Here is a 22114-nt window from a genome sequence, read left to right as displayed (position 1 = left end):
AATACAGTGATCAATTCTAGTACCAGGGCACATTTTAGAACTAAAGGAGACGATTGACTGAGATGATTGAAATGAGAGCATTGATATGTTGTTACAGTCTAGAAAATAATATAAACTGATTGGTTGCTAAAGGCAACACCCCCATGTTTCCTGTTTATAAGCTTTAGTAAATCTACCACTAAGTCCTCAAACATATGGTTGTCTAAATATGATATCACACATATGGCTGGTTTAAGCACAGTATTCGGCATGATAATTTTAGATAAGTTACACCGTGTTGGTAGATAATAGAGCACAATTCAAAACCACACATTTTTTTTTATTTTTTTTTAGTTTCTTAGAGTGCCCACAAATAAGCTTACACAATGCAGGAAGTCTGACTCACAGCTTTGATCAGAAGAATTGCTAAATATTGTAGTTTATAAAATTGTAAAAAAAAAAAGAAAAGAAAAATAGTTTTACCTTGAAAAAGTTTTAAAATACTTTTTTTCCCGTTGGACCACAAGTATTGTACATCTAGAGGGGTCAAGCACAGGACTATGGAAAGGTAGATTGCAGGGGTAAAAAATGCGCCTGACACAAGGCAAACAAAATTTTAAGGGGGGCACTGTTTCTTGTTTGTGAATTGCCACATCACATTTTTTTTACATATATATTATATAAGCATATATGTATAGAGTTTATGCACCCTGCCGTAATCTGCAGACTACATACTACAAGAAATGCTTCAAAGAGCTCTACAGCATCACCTTGTGGTCATAATTCTCAGTGCAGATTTTTATAATCGTTCAGGTACCTGAAATAAATACACATTGTATAAAACCTTAAATGTAAAAAGTTATATACTGTGCATAATGTTACTAGATTCTGAGATGAAAATAATTATGATTCGACAGAGAATGGATCTGTTCATTAGATATTTCAGTTGGATCAAACAAAGTGTTCCGGTCTCGTTATAGAGTGTGGATGGGGTAGCTTGAGGCTCTTATCTAATTATTTTCTAAATCTGGGCTTTAAACATGGCGCATCTTCATCCGCTGTCCCCTGACGGTGCCATCACCTCCATTTTCATGTGATGGCCGAACACCCAGAAAATGGCTATCAATATACATACAGCCAGTGCCAGCCTGGCTATATTCAGAACTGTATAGTCTTCTTGTTTCTTCTTTCTCTCTGAAATGAAAGTTATGAAAAATAATATTTATATACAAATGCAAGTGTTGAGTGATGCTGAAATATTGTTAATTTCACTGTAATATTCTAATAGGATTACGGAATTGTGTATTTGGTCATTTAGCATGGCGTACAACCAGATCTGGGTCCAAATGTTGATCCAGATTGGATCGTTCCACAATCAGGTTGGACAACTAGATTGGTTAAAATAATGCATATCTTATAACTAAAATGATTTGCAAAAATGTAAAAGCTGAACATTGACACCTGGTGGATAAATGTGGTACTGTCACAACATTGTTTTTCATTAAAGTGAGGCTGTCATACCCTCCCCTCTTTAATATATGAGTATGAATTTTAAATGTGTGGGTAAGAAATAATTACTGAAGTCATTGTCAGGGGGCCCGACTTTAGGGAGTCAGCCGTGGCATCTTGTCGACATCATCAGACTTGAAAAGAGAGGTGCGAAAATCTATTTACGTTACTCAGTAACAAAAACAAAGGGGCAGCTGTAGACAGAGGACTTACTATGGACTGTACCCCAAAGGTGAAAGGTTCTGAAGTTAAATGTTATATACCCTCTACTAGAGCTATATAACAGTTATAGGATAAGATGGGGATTATATTGGCAAAATAGCCCTTTAGGATATATTTTGTATATTTAAATGCTACAAAAAGTGATAGAGTGTTAACGTATTGCTGATGACCTTATTCCTCATTAAATTGATGTTCTGTAGGAATGGAGAGTGGGCAGGCCAATATAAATTAAAATAAGTCTACAGCTTTGTTAACTTCAAGCTGTTGAAGAACTGACCAGATGCTGAAAGTGATTCAGTAACAATTTAGTATATTTTGGAATTTCTCATTCAGTAATATAAAATATATAAACCATATTTTGGGACTGTAATGATGGTACACCAAGACACTGATGGGCAAATGTCAGAAAATAAAAGTTACAACAACTTTTTCCTGTGTCCTGAAAAAATAAATGCCCCAGCGGACACCATAAGAGGCCAGCCTCTAATGCGATTTTATATAACCTGTGCTACCGAATACCTCCCATCTTGGGGTGTATCTAAGAATAAACGGGCTCCATACAACATTCCAAAGTGACCACAATCCATCATCACCACCTTTGTTAATTGTAAACAGTTAACAAAAAAGACATACAAAGTTTATACACAATAGATTCTTCTAAAATAAAAGGGGAACACAACAGAAAAATGATACATTCGCGAATGATCAAGACATTTTAAACATGCTTCGGGTGCCCACAGCCCCCCTACCATTGTGATGTCAGAACCGGAAAGTCTGTGTAAATGCTTTTTACGACCCTCTTTTCAAACTACTCAGTCAGGCTTTCCTTACGCTGGCCTAACTTCTTACCAGAATGTCCTACAAAGATAATATTACCTCCACAAAACAGGTTATAAGTTTACCTTCATTTGCACACCAGACATGACTCCTTTAAGTATATTACATTTTTATGTGTCCTTATTTCCCTTCATTTAAATTTGTCCCAGCTGCTCAGCCTCCTGTCACCCAGTTGAGATGTCCTGAGATATCACAGACCATCAAAGAAGGTGATGGGTCTGTACTTGGATATTATTGATGATATTGATTTAACCTTATAGAGAGATTCCAAGAGATTTTAGCTTTTACGACTCGTGCCATATATTGCTATTAGGCATCACATCTGTAGCTACACCTCTGGATCTCTCTCTTCATAAATACTTCATGGACAGAGCAAAAGACCTAAGAGATAGCAACATAATTTCTATCTCTTAGGTTTTAATCCATGAGTGGAAAAAGAGTTCCTGTAAGCCACACCAAGGTATGAATTAAATCACAAACACATATTGCAGTTTTATATGACTTGTAAGTAGCTTGCATATGACAAGGAATCTAAATATAAAATTACCTTTCTTACAATATTCCCAAGGGGTGACAGAGTTGGAGCTGGTACTGATGTGGTTCTGTGCTGTGCAGGTATAGATCATTTTTGGATCCGGGGCCGATACATACAGGACATAATCGGTCACATTTATGTCACTTCCGACAGAGCTGCTCCATGTGACATTCACATCTGATCTATTTACTGTACAGGTGAAGGTCATACTACACGGCTCCATACTGGTAACATTATGCTCAATGTGGATATCATCTTCTGATAGCATTCCTGCATGAGAATATTAAATGAAAACTCAGCATCACTCTGCATCACTCTGCGCATCTGGTGTACACACAGATAAATCATCTCATTGTGGAGCTTGATTTAGTTGCATGTATTGTCACATGGTAACAACAAAGGATGGGGAAAAAAAAAGAAATATTAATTCATGGTAACTTTTTTTTATCTTTGTCACTTTCTGACATTGCTAGTTATCAACGATAACAATATCTTTCACTATTGTTGCCATTTTGGATAAACACCTGAAGAAGGCGTCACGGCCCCCAAAGTATTGCGTTTGATGTCCAAGACTTGATTTAAACATACTCCCCCAAAGGAAAGCATGAATTGTCTAAGCTGTGTTGCATTTTTTTTATCATTTTGTGGAAATCTGGACCTATGGGGGTATATTTACTAAACTGCGAGTTTGAAAAAGTGGAGATGTTGCCTATAGCAACCAATCAGATTCTAGCTGTCATTTTGTAGAATGCATTAAGTAAATTATAACTAGAATATCTGATTGGTTGCTATAGCATACATCTCCACTTTTTCAAACCCGCAGTTTAGTAAATATACCCCACGGAGTCTTGAACCTGCACCATTAATGTGATATTGAGTGCACAGAACTAGTACAAAAGTTAACAGTTAATTAACAGCAAAAAAGAACTCAAACGGATTTAGTCATGGTCTGAATACTTGAATAGTTGGTTAGTCTTCTCTAGAGCTGCAAATTAACTTTCGGCAGAAATGTAAGTATTTCATCCATCTATCTATAAGTCTTTAGTCCTCACCACTAGCTTAGAGATTCCGTGACCTTTTTTTATAATAAATTCTGAGGTTTGGGGATGTTTGACCATTACAGTCCAAAAGTCAGACTGTCCTTGCAAAAACATTTAAGTGATCTAAGTGATGCATACAAATCCAAATAGTGCTAAGAGTATGATGGATTTTAAATTATGTCTATGTGTATAGCTCGATATGACAGCAGCACAGCGGTTAGCATTACAGCCTCACAACGTTGGGGTCTTGAGTTCGATTCCTGACCAGGACCAGTGGCGTAGCACGGCGGCGTAGTAGTTAGCACTTCTGCCTCACAGCACTGGGGTCATGAGTTCAATTCCCGACCATGGCCTTATCTGTGAGGAGTTTGTATGTTCTCCCCGTGTTTGCGTGGGTTTCCTCCGGGTGCTCCGGTTTCCTCCCACACTCCAAAAAACATACTGGTAGGTTAATTGGCTGCTAACAAATTGACCCTAGTCTGTGTGTGTCTGTCTGTGCCTCTCTCTGTCTGTCTGTGTGTGTGTGTATGTTAGGGAATTTAGACTGTAAGCTCCAATGGGGCAGGGACTGATGTGAGTGAGTTCTCTGTACAGCGCTGCGGAATTAGTGGCGCTATATAAATAAATGATGATGATGATGATGATGATGATGATGACCATATCAAGTTGGAGTTTGTATGGGTTTCCGAGCGTTCTTCTGGTTTCCTCGAACACTAAGACATCCTGGTCTGTGTGTATGTTAAGGAATTTAAACTGTAAATTCCAATGGGGCAGGGACTGTAAATAAATTATAATAATAATATGCAGATCAATCACTTACTGTATATCCTGAGGTCATACACCTGTGCACACAGTTCTTCTTTTGTCGATGTGTTTCTCAGTGTACTCGCCGTGTAAATCCCTTGGTCTACCATATCTAACTCTGTTATATTTAATGAGCCACCAGCCAAGCCGTACAGTTTCCCATTATATTGATTGTCTCGAATGTTGATGTGTCCTCCGGGATCCGTGGTGGCAAAATGATTTCCAGATATAAACCAAGTGATGTCTCCCATGATTCCAGTCCCATCCACTCGCAGGATGACATCACCGCCCAGTGTGCCAATCACATGTCTTCTTTCTCCGCACAATCCTTCACATAATATACCTAATAAAGAAATTCATTAAACTAAACTGGATAAAATTGTAACTACACCAAACAATATATTTAAGGGCAAGTAAATACTACAGATTCTCAAAATGTCGAACTCTTTTGAAATGCAATATGATGGCCACAAATATGTTTTATTTGCTGCTCACATTAAAATGAATGTTTTAGAATATTTTTTATTATTAAACACTATTTAAAAAAAAAAATATTCGAACTGCAAACACTAATGTATTCAAAGTTCACCATTCACTGTTAAAGTTCAAGGTTCATTGTTTGTAGGTAAAAACAGTTAGAATGTATCAATTCCTTGCACAGAGGTTATAAAAACCAAGCTTCTCTAACATGTGAATTCTTTAAGAACACAAAAACAGGGCATTATTAAATGTGAACCTATAAATTAATTGAGAAACTTCCATTTTTGTGTTCTCATTATTAAATGTGATTTAATATGACAAAAAGTCACAATGTTCCTTGAAAAATATGGTGATACAAAATTGATATACAGAAATATAAATGCAAAAGAGTTTTCTTAAAAATAAAAAATAAATAAAACACAGAAACACAGTAATAGCTCACTCATGTACTTTTTTTGGAAATTTGCCATCTGGGGAAGGCTAGAACATATGGAGAATTTATCCATAGAAGACTGAGACAAAAACTGACAATTTCTAAGATAATTTAATCACTTTTTAAAGTTTGTTCTTTCTTGGCCAAACTCTACTCTGTGCCATCACCGCAAGAGTTGGGCTGGTATACTCATGTATTTTACAACCTTTTTGCTCAAGTACAGTTCTAGCAATGGGTTCTGCAAATATATTATAACTCTCTTCAGAAACATAGCAGACATGGCATTAATTCCACTAAACATGGTATGATTTTACATACATATGCATATGAAACATTATTACGTTATATGGATTCTTTGGAGAGATACATTATCCCTATAGGTTCTTTATGGGAACTGTACAGTCATGGCCAAAAGTTTTGAGAATGACACGAATATTATTTTTCACAAAATCTGCTGCCTCAGTTTTATTATGGCAATTTGTATATACTCCAGAATGACATGAAGAGTGATCAGATGAATTGCAATTAGTCCTTCCTTGCCATGACAATGAACTTTATCCCAAAAACAACATTTCCTCTGCATTTCAGCCCTGCCACAAAAGGAACAGCCGACATCAGATCAGTAATTCTCTCGTTAACACAGATGAGAGTGTTGACGAGGACAAGGCTGGAGATCACTCTGTCATGCTGATTGAGTTAGAATAACAGACTGGAAGCTTTAAAAGGAGGGTGGTGCTTGAAATCACTGTTCTTCCTCTGTTAACCATGGTTATCTGCAAGGAAACACGTGCAGTCATCAATGTTTTGCACAAAAAGAGCTTCACAGGCAAGGATATTGATGCTAGTAAGATTGCACCTAAATCAACCATTTATCATCATCAAGAACTTCAAGGAGAGAGGTTCAATAGTTCTGAAGAAGGTTTCAGGGCGCTCAAGAATGTCCAGCAAGCATCAGGACTGTCTCCTAAAGTTGATTAAGCTCCGGGAACAGAGCACCACTAGTGCAGAGCTTGCTCAGGAATGGCAGCAGGCAGGTGTGAGTGCATCTGCACGCACAGTGAGGTGAAGAATTTTGGAGTGTGGCCTGGTGTCAAGAAGGCCAGCAAAGAAGCCACCTCTCTCCAGGAAAAACATCAGGGACAGACTGATATTCTGCAAAAGGTAAAGTCATTTTCTCTGATTAATCACCTTTCAGATTGTTTTGGGCATCTAGAAAAACGCTTGTCCGGAGAAGGAAAGGTGAGCGCTAGCATCAGTCCTGTGTCATGCCAACAGTAAAGCATCCTGAGACCATTCATGTGTGGAGTTGTTTCTCAGCCAAAGGAGTGGGTTCACTCACAATTTTGCCTAAGAACACAGCTATGAATAAAGAATGGTACCAAAACATCCTTCAAGAGCAACTTCTCCCAACCATCCAAGAACAGTTTGTTGAGAAACAATGCCTTTTCCAGCAGCATGGAACACCTTGCCATAAGGCAAAAGTGATAACTAAGTGGCTCCGGGATCAACACATCGAAATTTTGGGTCCATGGCCAGGAAACTCCCCAAGCCTTAATCCCATTGAGAACTTGTGGTCAATCCTTAAGAGGTCTGTGGACAGACAAAAACCCACAAATTTATGACAAACTACAAGCATTGATTAGGCACGAATGGGCGGCCATCAGTCAGTATGTGGCCCAGAAGTTGATTGACAGCTGCCAGGGCGAATTGCAGAGGTCTTCAAAAAGAAGGGTCAACACTGCAAATATTGACTCTTTGCATAAACTTAATGTAATTGTCAATAAAAGCCTTTGACACTTATGAAATGCTTGTAATGTTACTTCAGTATATCATAGCAACATCTGACAAAAAGGTCTAAAAACACTGAAGCAGCAAACTTTGTGAAAACCAATACTTGTGTCATTCTCAAAACTTTTGGCCATGACTGTATATGCCATTGACACATTTTATCTGGCTCAACCTAGTGGTTACAAAATTTTACAGAAATCTTCGCAGTCATTTATTATGGAAAAAACACAGGATGACGGCATCCACTGTATGTGGACTATAGGAGTGAGTGACCAAAGGGATAAGGAGATGTTGATCCATTCCTAGTTGGTTAATAAAAAACAGAAAGTTTGTTTACTATTATATTGCAATAGGGAAACTGGTTTTGATGAATGTGCAGGTTTTTACTCACTTTGTGCCTGTCTGTCTATTCTATTCTTTTTCACTTGCTATAGAATTCTGGATGTTTAGCAAAACACAGCAGTGTTCTAAAATTGTTGACAAGAAATATGGCTCTTAGTATTTTCACAGGGAGGTGAAATTTACGCACCAGCTCTTATAACTCTCAATAATCCAGGATTGTCCAGAATGGTTTTTTCTGGGGGGTCCAATTTTCGGTCCCCCATATTACCCCCATTTAATCATTGGATAAATGGACCAATCCTTTTACTCTTCCACCAATGTAACATCACAGAACGGGTGTAGTACGAGTTGTCGGTGCTGTAAACACGGACTCCTTACTCCTACATAATTATTCCAATAATGAACAGAGCAACATAGAAAAAATAACTGCTTACTAGTAAAAAGACACAGAGGAAATCCGATGAGAGGACATCGCGACACTTCCAAATGACGTCAGTTGCGTGAACGACTTTGTTTTTTGTTTTTTTTTAAAGCGGCAACGCACGGACTATGGTAATATTAATTTTATTCCTAACCCTAACTCCTAGCCCTAACCCTAACTCCTAACCATAACTCCTAACCCTAACTCCTAACCCCTAACCCTAACTCCTAACCCTAACTCCTAAGCCTAACCCTAATTCCTAACCCTAACTCCTAATCCCTAATGTAAAGGTAATACTTACCTGGGTTCGTGCGCTGCTGCTTTAAAAGCCGAAATTTCCAAGTCGCGCACGCAACTGACATGATTTGGAAGTGTCGCGATGTCCTGTCATCAGATTTCCTTTGTGTCTCTTTACTGGTAAGTAGTTATTTTTTCATTGTCGCTCTGTTCATTATCGGAATAATTATGTAGGAGTAAACAGTGTCGGTGTTTATAGCACCGATAACTTGATTACAACCGCACGGAACCTTGTTGCTTCAGTAAGGAAGTAGAGACTTGCGGCCTGACTCATCTTTAGACGTAAATCCCGTTGTCTGTGGTATCTTGCGTGAAATCACTCTGCACATGCTTAGAAATGAACTTTACGCCAGTGAACGCAATTGCATCCAATTAATGCCCGAACGCAAATTACGCTTCCGACTGCTATGATTTGAAGAGCAAAACGGGCTGGGGGAGGGGCAGACACATATAGGCAATGTACACAAGGGCGAGCCAAGGTCAAGCGCAGGAACATTTGTCCGATTCAAGCTTCGGGCATCTCTCAGGTACGTGTTTTTGTAGCCGTATCACTTGCAACAGCTACAGGCCAGATTTAAGTGCTGACTGATAGAGATGACTGACACATATACATGCCAGATCATATGTTTACAAGTAAGAGAAACTATAAAAATGCATTTTATGTACAATGCACATTAAGAACATTCTGATTTATGTATTTCATGTTAAAAAAATAACTGCAAAACATTTCTTTACTTATATATTTTTTATCAAGGATTATAATATTAACAATGGTTTCCAATGGAAACGTTTCTTGAGATCCGGACGTGCGCGCAAGTTACGGACTTTTTTTAACGCGAGTTGCCATCACATTGTGTTCAAGATAGAGAAGCTCAGGCTCAGTTCCACGAGAACCGAACATACCCGAACTTAGCAGATTCGAGTAGCGAGCCGAGATTGAAAACAAGGCAAAACGTCATCGTTACGTTGTTGGATCTATCTGACCTCGCGAGTTTTGGATTCCTTTTCAAGATCCAACATAGCGGTGGGTGTGTCCCAGATGTGGTAGGAACTGCCGTGTGTTTGTGCCATTGCTCTGTCGCTTACCATCCAGCCAGGTCGCTGCAGTATTTGTCCGAATGTGTATGAAAATAATATTGTGACCTGTGAGGTGGTCAAAATTGACTGCAAATGTCTTGAAATTAGTGTTATTGAGGTTAATAATAATGTAAGAACAAAAAAAAGTGCAAAATTATGTGATTTTTAGCATATTATAGGACTTTTTCTAAAAAATCCAATAACCAAAACACACAAGGGCAGTTTTGCCAAAACCAAAACACGAAGCTAATCCAGATCCAAAACCAAAACCATAAACAGTTCACAGGGGGTCAGTGAGCATCTCTAGTTTAAGATGAATCTGGCCCTTGTCTATAGCTCTTGATGATATGCAGTACTCCATTATCCTATTGCCAGAGCAGAGGGGCCGAACATTCAGTCACTGGGAGGTGTCAATAACAACATCAGAGGGTACGTTATTCCTTATAATACATCAATTTTAATGAGAATTAAAAACCCACAGTGACTAACAATTAAACACTGACACATTGACAGAAGCCTATCCTATCGCCTCTTCTTACTTTGAGTTGAGGAGCTTGTACGGTCACAAGTGGGGAGAAAGGACATAAAATTATCCCTCACATTGAAATGAGTTAAGTGAAGTATCTTTAGTTTATAATTAGTGTATTTGGACGACAGAATAGGCAGATTATTATTATTATCATCATCATTTATTTATATAGCACCACTAATTCCGCAGCGCTGTACAGAGAACTCACATCAGTCCCTGCCCCATTGGAGCTTACAGTCTAAATTCCCTAACACACACACACACACACACACACGTAAATTTGTTAGCAGCCAATTAACCTACTAGTATGTTTTTGGAGTGTGGGAGGAAACCGGAGCACCTGGAGGAAACCCACACAAACACGGGGAGAACATATACACTCCACACAGATAAGGCCATGGTTGGGAATTGAACTCATGACCCCAGTGCTGTAAGGCAGAAGTGCTAACCACTTAGCCACTGTGCTGCCAATAGAGCTATAACAAAAATGTTGATTAAGATGACATCTATTGACATGTATTACATCAAGATAGCCCTTTTAAAACATCTAGGTCTGGTTTTTACAAGTTCAAAAGGAACAATATAGCTTCAAAGGTTTATAGATGCTCTCAATGTTATCTTTAAATAAAATAAAAGCCAGAAAACTTACATTTCAGGAGATAAATCCCCACTAAGCTCCGAGAAAGACAAATCATTTTCTTCCTCTGTCACGTTGTCCAGTTGTTATGAGCATTACTAAAAAGCTGAGCAGGAATTTTTATGCTTCATAGTGAACACCCACTCAAAGGGGAACTTTTACTTTCTAAATGTGTTCCTTAGTTTATAGAAGATTGGGATTAACCCTAGTTGTAGGTACGACTCCTGCCTACTCAACATGGACAAGAGCAAAAAAAAGGTACCTTGTTGTCTTCCAAAAACTTCGAAGTTACTAATAAAGCGGTTATTAGACAGTAATATAGAATATGAGTTTGAAAGATTTCACCCCACATATGAGCAATATATACAGTATATTACTGAGCTATACCCAGGGCCGGTGCTAGGGTCCATGGCGCCCTAGGCATTTTTACAAAATCGGCGCCCCCCTCCCTGCAAATATCGGCGCCCTCCTCCCCCCCTCACCCCGTCTTTCCTTACCTTGTCTCACCACCGCCGCCTCTCTGCTCCGTCTCCTCCCCTCCACTCACTGATGAGTGGAGGGGAGGAGACGGAGCAGAGAGGCGGCAGTGGTGAGCAATAGCCTCTTCCCCCCTCCCCCTGCATCTGAATGCTGTGCGGCGGCCGTGACAGGTATGGTCAGCGGTCGCCGCACAGTTTTAAAGTCATTTACCATTCTGTGGCGCCCTCCAGGCGCCCTCCAGAGCCCGGCGCCCTAGGCAAGTGCCTAACCTTGCCTAATGGGAGCGCCGGGCCTGGCTATACCTCGAAAGGACATCACATGCTGAGCAGTAGTCTTTATCCTACACTGATGAGCTCTAGCGAGAGTGAAAGACTGTGTTAGTAGGAGAGATATTGTCTTAGTTCTAGCCTGTGTCATACTCTGAATGCCCAATGGGTTAATCCTGATTCAGTCTTCAAATATACGCATTGTCTCCTGAGATCTGCTTCACACTTTCTGTTCTAGGAATTATAAGTCAGCTGACGATAGAGCAAGTTCTTCGAAAGACCTAAATTAGTAATAGTGAGAAATGGGAAGACTGCTCAGATTCACACTCAGAATAAAAGCATAATAATTTAGGTACTTCTTTTGGAATTAAAAGGAAATAGTCACTTAACAAGCTTACACATTGTACCTGAAAGCCACAATTCATGCACCACTTCCAACTGAGATAAGCTTAAAAGTGTGAATACAATAAAATATTAAAATTAAATAACAATACTACCAACATAGAACTAATACTATAAGGTTGGGGAGGTGGGTACAACCAGTTGAGTCAGTACCAAAAAAGGAACATTTAACATTCACCTCATTGTATAGGAATCATTCCCATCAAGTCAGGTAGTGCATTGAATATATACCTCTTATCCTGTCAGCTTAAAGGCTTGGAATGGCCGAAGTCCACCCATCAATCTGTTCTATCTGAGATTTGTATCAGGTAATAACGAAGACTCCAGGATAAGAAATAGTAAGGGAAATGTTAAATCTCACTCTGTTACATGTAGGGCCACCATTAGGGGAATACGAGAGGTACCAGTATACGGGGCCCGGACTGACCAGGTGACCCGCCATCCAAGGTTAGCTTCTTTTTTTAATTTAATTTTCAGCAATCTCTTGAGGTCCCTTGTTCTTAGAGGGTCCCCAGTTTTAAAGATGTAGTTTGCTTTCTTTCTAGCCCCCCTGTATCTCATCTACCACCTCTTGTCTCCATCCCAGTCATCTCCTCTCCTCCTACTTTCCCCCTTTTTAGAATCTGCAGGGTGGATATTGGGGGTGCTATTTATAATATGTGGGGAAGGTATTAATGTTATGTGCGGTAAGGTGGGGCAATTTTGAAAATGTCCACTGTAGCAGAATCTCACATAGTTCACAAGGAATCTCCCCTGTACAAAGTCAGTCTATAGGGTGGTGCTAATACGTGTAAAACATTTCCCACAGTCAGTGCAATATACAGGATATCTCCCTCTCTCAGTATCTGTGCTGTATTCATCAACATACCAGCCTCTCTCTGTGGTAAAAAGGTATGCTGGGAGATCTGTGGGGCATGTGGGGAGGGCTGATGGCATGTGGGGACTTCTGGGGAGGCATATTGTTGCTCCAGGCATCATCATCATTTATTTATATAGCGCCACTAATTCCGCAGCGCTGTACAGAGAACTCATTCACATCAGTCCCTGCTCCATTGGAGCTTACAGTCTAAATTCCCTAATATAGACACACACACTCGCACACAGACACAGACAGACAGAGAGGGAGAGACTAGGGTTAATTTTGATAGCAGCCAATTAACCTACCAGTATGTTTTTGGAGTGTGGGAGGAAACCGGAGCACCCGGAGGAAACCCACGCAAACACAGGGAGAACATACAAACTCCTCACAGATAAAGCCATGGTCGGGAATCGAACTCATGACCCCAGAGCTGTGAGGCAGAAGTGCTAACCACTAGGCCACTGTGCTGCCAACATGCCATCATGGCTCCATGCTTCACCATTGGACCCAGGGGGCATGGGAGTGGTCAACGAGAAGGGGGATGCCTGTTTTCATTTGTACTGGCACCCACATTTTTTTATCATGTTCATAAGCGGCACTCCTTTATCCACAAGCACCGGTGCTAATGCCTTGAAATCCTATATTTCTGTTTGTGATCGGTACAGCGTTCTAAGAGAACCAGTGGATATAGCCCATTTACTGAAGGGTTGAGTAGTAGGGTCTTTTTGTGGTGAACCCCCAGTTTGCCTAAGTAATTCTAAATTTGTAGAGGTAGCGGGTACGGCTGTCTTCGTGTTAGCCAGCTAGCACTGCGTGGACAAAAGTGCTACACATAAGACTTGTATCCTCACAAAAGTAGAGATGCTCGGGCTCAGTTTTCTGAAAACCGAGCCCACCTGAACTTAGGGGATCCAAGTAGGCTTGCGAGCGGGCTCGGTACTTTCGCGCATCCTCTTGTCTGAATAGAGGCAAAACGTCATTATTGCGCTTCCGGTTCTCGCGGATTTTGGATTCCATAAGTACCTCCCTCCACAGGAGTTCCAGCGCCATTGCTCACACAGAAACAGGGGTAGCAGTGTTCTTGTCATTCTCCATTCTCCAGTTCCATTGCTCAGTGCCACTGCTCACACAGAAACAGTAGGGGTAGCAGTGTTCTTGTCACTCTCCATTCTCCAGTTCCATTGCTCAGTGCCACTGCTCACACAGAAACAGGAGGGGTAGCAGTGTTCTTGTCACTCTCCATTCTCCAGTTCCATTGCTCAGTGCCACTGCTCACACAGAAACAGGAGGGGTAGCAGTGTTCTTGTCACTCTCCATTCTCCAGTTCCATTGCTCAGTGCCAATGCTCATACAGAAACAGGAGGGGTAGCAGTGTTCTTGTCACTTGACAAAAATTGACTTGAAATGACTAAAAATTATTGTTATTGAGCTTAATAATAATGTAGGAACAAAAAAAAAGCCAAATGTGATTTTAGAAAAAAATAGGGATTCAAAAGCAAAACCAAAACACGCGAGGGCGGTTTTGCCAAAACCAAAACAAGAGGTTAATCCAGATCCAAAACCAAAACCAAAACCAAAACACGGGGATCAGTGAACATCTCTAAACAAAAGTAAGGGGCTATTGGTACTGTCTTCATGTTCTATGTCACATGCTACATTTATTTCTGTTTATTTTTTTAAATGTGTGGACATGAAGCAAAAGGCTTCACATTAATTAACTGAAGTCCTTTTTCATTGGTAAAAAGGCTTTGCTGCCATAAGCCAACTGGGAACGCCGGTCTCCAACGCACAGGCTCCACTACTTGAGCTTATTCAAATATCTCGTCCTGCAACATAGAATATTGTTTTTGAATCTTTGCGCAATTTAGGCCACATGACTGCTATTATACAGAATTTAGAATTGGACACCCAGATCCACCCAACATCTCCCTTCAAAAAGACCAAATCATTGCACCCCCACAGTCGATGCCATCTTGATGCCCAGAGCCTTGTGCTTATACGTGTATGAGGTCACACCTACACATAAAGAGGCGCATGATGTCACTTAATAGCATCTGTACCGTTAAGTGACAACATCAGCACCCTTGCAGCTTCGAAAATGACCCTTTAAGAGTCTGCAAGTTATTATAAAAAGTAAATTCTATAAACAAATTTCAAAAATGATCAAAGAATGTAACAATGTAGATCATAAATAACTTTTAACACCCTAAAATGTATTTTTAAATTTATTAATAAAATATTTGTAAGAATAATGATTGGGTCAAAACCACAGTCTTCCGCGATCACAACAATGGGAACCCACCCAAAAAAAAAAAAAGTGGGTAGGAGATGTTAAGGAAGTTATTCTTGGCAATATGGTGTCAAAACGAAAATGATAAAGTGGTCTAGTTAATGAGGTGCAAACTACATCCAGTCAAGAAAAGGTTAAAGGAAGGCAAATAAACAAACACATGAAAAAAGAACTAGCCTTGACTGACCTTTCCCCCAGAATCCTTGGAGACATATGTGTTGGCGAGAGTCTGATTGAGCTCTGAAAAGAGGAACGAGGTTGATAAGTAAAAGTAAGAGGCACGTATATCATGTCTGGTGTGCCTTAAAACAAAACCCCATTCTAATCCATTAAGATGCATGATACAGAGACTATATTAAGATTTGTGGGTGCCACACTTTTCCTGGCGCAACCTTTTGGGTACGGGTCTGACCAATAGGAAGCTGCAAGCTCTTAGCTTTTGCCTTCCTATTGGTTGGCTAACCCACGCAACTTATGCAGCACAAAGATCTGGCTATTGCCGATGCAATAAACCCAACCCAGTAGGTGTGACGGTACAGTCCAAAAGAAAGCCGTAAACCCTCTATTAGCGGCTTCCAATTGGTCTGTACAGACCTCCACCTTCCCCTCTGCGTTGCGGCCAACCAATGTTGCTGTTTTGTGGCACTAAGAATTTTGTGGGTGCCCCTGTATGGTTAGTGTGCTGGCTCTGCTGTTTTACATGCTTGCTGGAGCGATTAGCATGCTAAACAGCCTAATTAGCATATTAAACTGCCAGAGCCACAAAGCCAATCTATTCAGCCTCTAACAACAGAATTCCATGGGGATAAATGTCTCCTTAGCTTCATATACTCCAATTGCTGATAGAAACACAGAAAGGATTGACAGATTGATAGCTCTTTCTCGATTCTGTGGGTGGTGGTGTATGGCTGTTTTTAGTTGGTGGAGCAATATGTTTGGTTAATTCCGATTAATAATAAATACTCGCCCATGGTATCTAGTTACGTGACCCCCCCCCTTCCTTCCCCGACAAGCTTGGATAGACAGAATTTATTTCATGTTCCTCAACAAAAATACTAATTCTTGTACCTACGAACAAGGTGTTTGGGAGAAGTTTATTACTCTCCGGTACTGATCTTTATCATTCTATGAGCCCGATTGCACTTATTTTTATGCATTTTCAGTCATGACTGTATTGTTATGTATTTTATTTGATTTACCGGTGTCGTTTGTGCAATGAAGGGGTTTGGAGGGGGGGGGCGCGAAGACAGGTTGGGGCAGCCTAGCACTCCAAAAGAACTAGACACGCCTCCAGGATTGCGGCTATGCCCCCAGCGTGTGAGGCCACACCCCACCATGCCATGACCACGCCCCAATGCCGCTGCCGTTGAGACAAACGCTGGAAGGTTTCCTATTCCTATTCCTGCTTTTGTTTATGTGAAATGATTTTTTAATCATTAAAATGAACCGACAGCCTGACTTGTTTTATCCCATGTTTGTTTCTTTCATAAGGGGATCGTATAATCGGGTGATTCGATTTTTATCGTTAGCTTGGTCATATTTATTTGGCTCCCACAAAACCTTTAATCAGCAGCTGATCCATGTTTATTCAATTGATTACAGCGCCATTGGGTAGCGTTTGTTTCTCTAATTGATAAGATGATTTGCAGGCATTCTTATTCTGCCAATATTTCTGTTGCCGTATGGTTATACCATATATACCACCAGCGTCCATGCAGCGCTAAGGGCTCTATCAAACAGAGAAATTTATATATATATATATATATATATATATATATATATATAAACTTTTATTTTTTTTTACCTTTTTTTTACTGAAAACTCAAGTCAGCTGAGATGCTCAATTCACAAGTAGATAGGTTGGAATCCCCAGTTTCATATGTTCTTAGTTTTATACCTCAGCTGCAGAAATGCTTATAACAGTGCTCTGCCAACCATCTTAGTATCTGGTAAGAGTGATATACATTTTACTGTGTGATATATATCTAAACTGAGATGTTTTTTTTTTTTCTGAGGTAAATTGTAAAAGTAAAAACCCTCAATAAAAGGACCAAAAAAAGGCTTTTGGAACAACATAAGAAAAATATGGAATAAAGGGATTATACTTGTTTAATATCTATTAGTGAAGCAGGAATATAAAGGGATTATGTAGCAAACTGTGAGTCTAGAATTGTGAGACTGAAGTCAGTATTAGGGTCAAATGGATGGTAACTAGGTAGAATTGCTGCCCATAGCAACCAATCAGACATTTCCTTTCGTTTTCTAAACTTCACTAAAAGAATGACAGCTAGAATCTGATTGGTTGCAACACCTTTTCCTGCAGTTACCTATTGTGCAGAGTTGATAATCATGACAATGAGGGATAAAGAGCACAGCACAGACATTTCCCCTGGAAACAAAGACTGAGCACATAGGTTCCTACCCAGTGATGACATAAATCAGGGGCTGTCCCTGTGAGAGAGGAGCAGTCTGGAGACAGACATCTTGCAGAGAGTGAGTCTGTGACTGCACCTGATGTCAGGTAAACCTTTTACATTGATTAATTAAATTTTAAAAAAAATTAAATTTTTAAATAAAAATAAACATTACTTTAAAAGGGTTTAAAAAGGGTCTTGGAACAACAAAAGATCTTTATGTCAAAAAATATGGCATAAAGTGATTATACTTGTTTAATATTTTATTAGTGCAGCAGTAATAAGAATGCATTGGAATAAGAATATGTTAGTTAGAATAGCAACTGATATACTGGGAAATAGGAATTGTAATGTGTAATGGTCAATACTGAAATAAAACAGGGACAAACCTGGGACTATACTTGGAAATTAGGGACCAAAGGTAGCTACCCCATACTTACCAACCTTAGGAAAGTTAATTCCGGGAGATCCCAGGCAGGGGGGGCGTGGTTGGAGGACGGGAGGGTCAGGGCGTGGCGATTCGCGTCATTTTGGCTCCACCCCCTGCGACAAAATGCCGTTTTTGTCATGGGGGCGGGGCCAAAATGACGCTATTCACCGCAAATCGCGGCATTTTGGCCCCGCCCTGCGACAAAAAACGGCATTTTGTCGCGGGGGGTGAAGCCAAAATGCCGCAAATCGCCACGCCCTGACCCTCCCGTACTCCAACCACGCCCCCCCTGCCTGGGATCTCCCGGAATTAACTTTCCTAAGGTTGGTAAGTATGGGGTAGCTACCCCATACTTACCAACCTTAGGAAAGTTAACCCCAAAATGACGCGATTCACCGCAAATCGCGGCATTTTGAGGAGCAAGATGCCATATGCGGGATATTTGCCAACTCTGCCGGGAGCCCGGGAGACCTACCGGAATTTCAGGAGTCTCCCAGACATTCAGGGAGAGTTGGCAAGTATGAGCTACCCTGATGGAAAATATTACTTAAGAACAATAACAACATTATGAGGGTGGATTGGGAGCTATAATGAGTGGTAATGAGGCAATCTGAGGTAGATTATCATGGAGAATGAACGCATAGCTTCCAGCATATGAAATTAATTCCCAGGGACAGTTTGCTGCTGGAAGGTGGATACATAGGGGCGTACTAAAAGGAATGACAGCTTCAGTCTGCTAAAAGGAATGCCAATAGACTTCTATGATAGCAAATTGAAATTTGATGTATATTTTAAAAAATCTTATACTTCTTAAATATATCTTCCACACACTTATTGCTAAGGTACTTGGTTATGTTTTACATGTGGAATGACAGCAGATTACTGTGGAATGACAGCAGATTACTATGGAATGACAGGTGTTTTATACGCCAAGTCAATGCAGAAATATCAGTAAAAACTTGCATTTCTCCCCAAAAAACAACCCTATTTCTCCCATATCCCCTAATCCCACACACTAATCCCTTTGCATATGCGCTCCGCCATACCTGTACCTCACTGCACAAGTGTGATAATGTGGAATGACGGACGATTACTATGGAATGACAGACAATATACAGTATCGTAAAAGAAATAAAATACACGGAAAAGCAGGTACTCACACAATTTTGGAATAAGGTCCATTGTTTAAGAAGCTCTGTGCATGGAAATATAAAAGACAGTTGTTGTCAGCGCTTATCCTTAACACTGCATATCTGTGCGTATCTAGCAAGATGAAAACATGAAGTATTGGTTCATATTTTGATCAAAACATCTAAGCCTGCATCCCAGTGTCAAGGGCACCTCATTATATGCAGATCCTACACTGGACCTATTTGCTTCGAACACCATTAAAATGCAGTTAAAATCAGATGCACTCACCTCCCAGGTATAGGGGTTTACATCTAGCAAGGGCTGGCTTGTGAACCACACCCAAAAGAGCCTTAAATAGGCTTGATAGACAGCTGCTAGGACAACATAAGGCAATATTTGAAACAGAACCGGAGAGGAAATACGCCCACACTCAGTATATCCCACATTATACATGGTACCAGCTGCATGGCAATATAAAAGAAAGTTGATGTCAGCGCTTATCCATAACACTGCAAATATGTGTGTATCTAGCAAAATGAAAACATGAAGTATTGGTTCATATTTTTATCAAAACATTAAGGTGCAAGCCCCTGTACCTGGGAGTAAAACAGTTTTCCTGGACACCAGGATGAGGGAGTGAGGAGACAGACCTATGTGAGGAGGAGAAAACAAATTTATACAGATATTCGAGCAGGCTATTGATCTATTAAGATATGTAAATTTGAAAGGCTGTATTTGTGGAGATCAGCATTTATGAGAAGAAGCATCTGATGATGGAAATATATGTAAAGACAATTATCTCTGAAGCCAAAACATATGTGAGGAAAAACATCATTTTGAAAAAAACAAATAACAACCCTCTGAGAAAAGAAACCTTGAGAAAAGCCGTATTGGTATAATCAAACCCCGGTTCTTGTGAGTAAACCTGAGAAACGATCATATACTTACATTACATAAACCTGAAGTGAAAGGGAGTTATAGATTTAACACCTGCATCAGTATAAATGTTTATTTCAGAGACTGTGATATAGGGCCATTTAATATATTATTTGAGCTTTTAGAAACACTTATTTCAGAGACTGATTTTATATATCAATTTAGTATATCATCTGCATCCGTATTGATAAGGAATTCAAATACATGTCTGGAGTAAATAAAATGTACATATAATTAAGTGAGAAGTAGCTACCAAAACTATTGTAAGTACACCAACGACAGCCTGGTCTGGAAGTGAGGAATATTGCAGGAATCAATGCTGTGAACTGTGAAGTTTTAAGTGTGTTATAATATTAATGCTCTAATATTTATTCTAAATAATGAGTGGACTTTAGTACTACTTTCAGGATATTACAAAGTAATTTCGTGTGATATGATCTATATATTGGAGTTAGACATAGTGATATTTTATAGTGAGTTAGGATTAGTTTATAAAGGGAATTTTATATTCTATTAGAAATAGTTTAGTAAATTTTTTAATATATCTATAGGGGGGTATTCAATTGTTCCTCCGGGCGCCGCCAGAACGAGCGCGTTAAAACTATAACCGTTTATACGGTAATATTGCGCGTAATTACCGTTCATACGGTAATTTACTCGTTAAATTTCAGCTCGCTGCTCAGGGAGCTGCGAGCTGAAATTGAACGAGTAATTACCGTATGAACGGTAATAGTTTTAACGTGCTCGTTCCGGCGGCGCCCGGAGGAACAATTGAATACCCCCCATAGAGTCTAATACTCCACCCCATAAAAGTGTTTGTGGTTTTAATTACTATTTATTCCCAAACTGTACATCTATTCAAAATATATATTTTCAAAATGAACAATCTTATCGTGTGCCAGAGTAGTGAGAAGTGTGCGTGGTTACAGGGGGTCCCCAAGACACCCCTAGTGGTCATTACATCCACTGCCATACATACCCAGACTACGAAGACTTGGTGGAGTGGGTGTTAAATATTTATTAGGTAAACACAGCTACTTTTTGAAGTTCAGCTTATATATAAATATATTGTCACAAGATCAGGATACAGACACCATTTCCTGGGGTAGACGGGGCACTTTACCACAATGCAACGATAGAAAGTCACAGCAACGTTCTGGTACAACTAACCGTGCCGGTTTTATTAAAATGGAAAAACAAACTAAAACAACAACATAAATAATGGTCTGTCTGGCTCTAACTAGTACATTTGACAATCCCTCTATAAATGTGGAAGGACCTAATGTCCGGCTCACAAACAAACAGCAGACTTCCAGTTTAGTCACTTACAAACAAATAGCAGTTTTCTCTCCCTGTGGCGGATTGAGCAAACTGACATCCTTTTACACTACACCTTGCAGGTACAAGAATTAAGTAGCATGCTGTCTAACTGGCAGGTCAGGAGACCTAAAATGGGCCCAATGAACCTCCATTCACTCCAGGGAACCCTCAATCTGGCTCCTACTTGAGCCCAAAGCTTTTGGGAAGCTGTCTCTCCAATACAAAATAAATTCCTTGAAGTTCAAAACACATAGGTCATAAGTGATTTGTATAGTGTGGCACAGAAGACTTAGCAAGACATGGCAATAGCCATTCTGAGTTGGAGTGGTAACCATAGTATACCACTATCTAGGGTCAGAATCATTTCAGCACCACTGTTTTCAGTATAGCAGATTTGTGGGCATTGCACCATTCTCTTACGTAGACCGGTAGAGATAATTTATGAGTCGTATTAGTGGTTTTGCAGCAGTGTGCGTTAATGGACCACCCCGCACACATCAAGGTGCCTACTTAGAAAAACATTTAATTTTTTTCTGGATCTGCCAGAACAGGTAACTGAACCTCCTACTATGATAAAAGTTGCATATGTAAGTAAAGCTTTGGGTTCATACTAGTTCATTTTCAAACAAAACAACATCATGGGACAACATAACGAA

General features: G+C 39.9%; 1 protein-coding gene and 1 long non-coding RNA gene across 3 annotated transcripts in view; one reads left to right on the top strand and one right to left on the bottom strand.

Moving 5' to 3' along the window:
- Positions 1–422: 422 nt before the first annotated feature.
- LOC142109324 (SLAM family member 5-like) lies at positions 423–11123 on the bottom strand. 2 transcript variants are annotated; one of them, XM_075193468.1, is made up of 4 exons: positions 10943–11120; positions 4943–5269; positions 3095–3352; positions 423–1173 (listed from the first exon to the last, which is right to left on the bottom strand). In XM_075193468.1, the coding sequence occupies exons 1-4, from the start codon at positions 10986–10988 to the stop codon at positions 1031–1033; spliced, it is 774 nt and encodes a 257-aa protein (XP_075049569.1). In that variant the 5' UTR covers positions 10989–11120; the 3' UTR covers positions 423–1030. The 2 variants fall into 2 exon arrangements, with proteins under 2 accessions (XP_075049569.1, XP_075049570.1); XM_075193469.1 differs by having other exon boundaries at positions 1095–1173; positions 3104–3352; positions 10943–11123.
- A 6536-nt stretch (positions 11124–17659) lies between these two features.
- The window catches only part of LOC142108892 (uncharacterized), a 126023-nt gene continuing 121568 nt past the window's right edge, over positions 17660–22114 (top strand). The window contains exon 1 of the long non-coding RNA XR_012680244.1: positions 17660–17748. This is a non-coding gene — a long non-coding RNA (uncharacterized LOC142108892). The remainder of the gene's footprint in view (positions 17749–22114) is intronic.

Source organism: Mixophyes fleayi, chromosome 12 (assembly GCF_038048845.1).
Source record: "Mixophyes fleayi isolate aMixFle1 chromosome 12, aMixFle1.hap1, whole genome shotgun sequence".
Classification (NCBI taxonomy): Eukaryota; Metazoa; Chordata; class Amphibia; order Anura; family Limnodynastidae; genus Mixophyes; species Mixophyes fleayi.
The sequence above is the reverse complement of the archived record's forward strand: the minus strand, read 5'-3'. Positions and strand labels throughout refer to the sequence as shown.

Excerpts from the sequence above, each read along its gene's own strand:
- LOC142109324 (XM_075193468.1), bottom strand. The coding sequence starts at position 10,988 with ATGATTTGTCTTTCTCGGAGCTTAGTGGGGATTTATCTCCTGAAAT. Across the intron at positions 3,353-4,942 it reads GTATGACCTCAGGATATACA|GAATGCTATCAGAAGATGAT; the intron begins GTAAGTGATTGA and ends ATTCTCATGCAG. Across the intron at positions 1,174-3,094 it reads TTGGGAATATTGTAAGAAAG|AGAGAAAGAAGAAACAAGAA; the intron begins GTAATTTTATAT and ends CTTTCATTTCAG.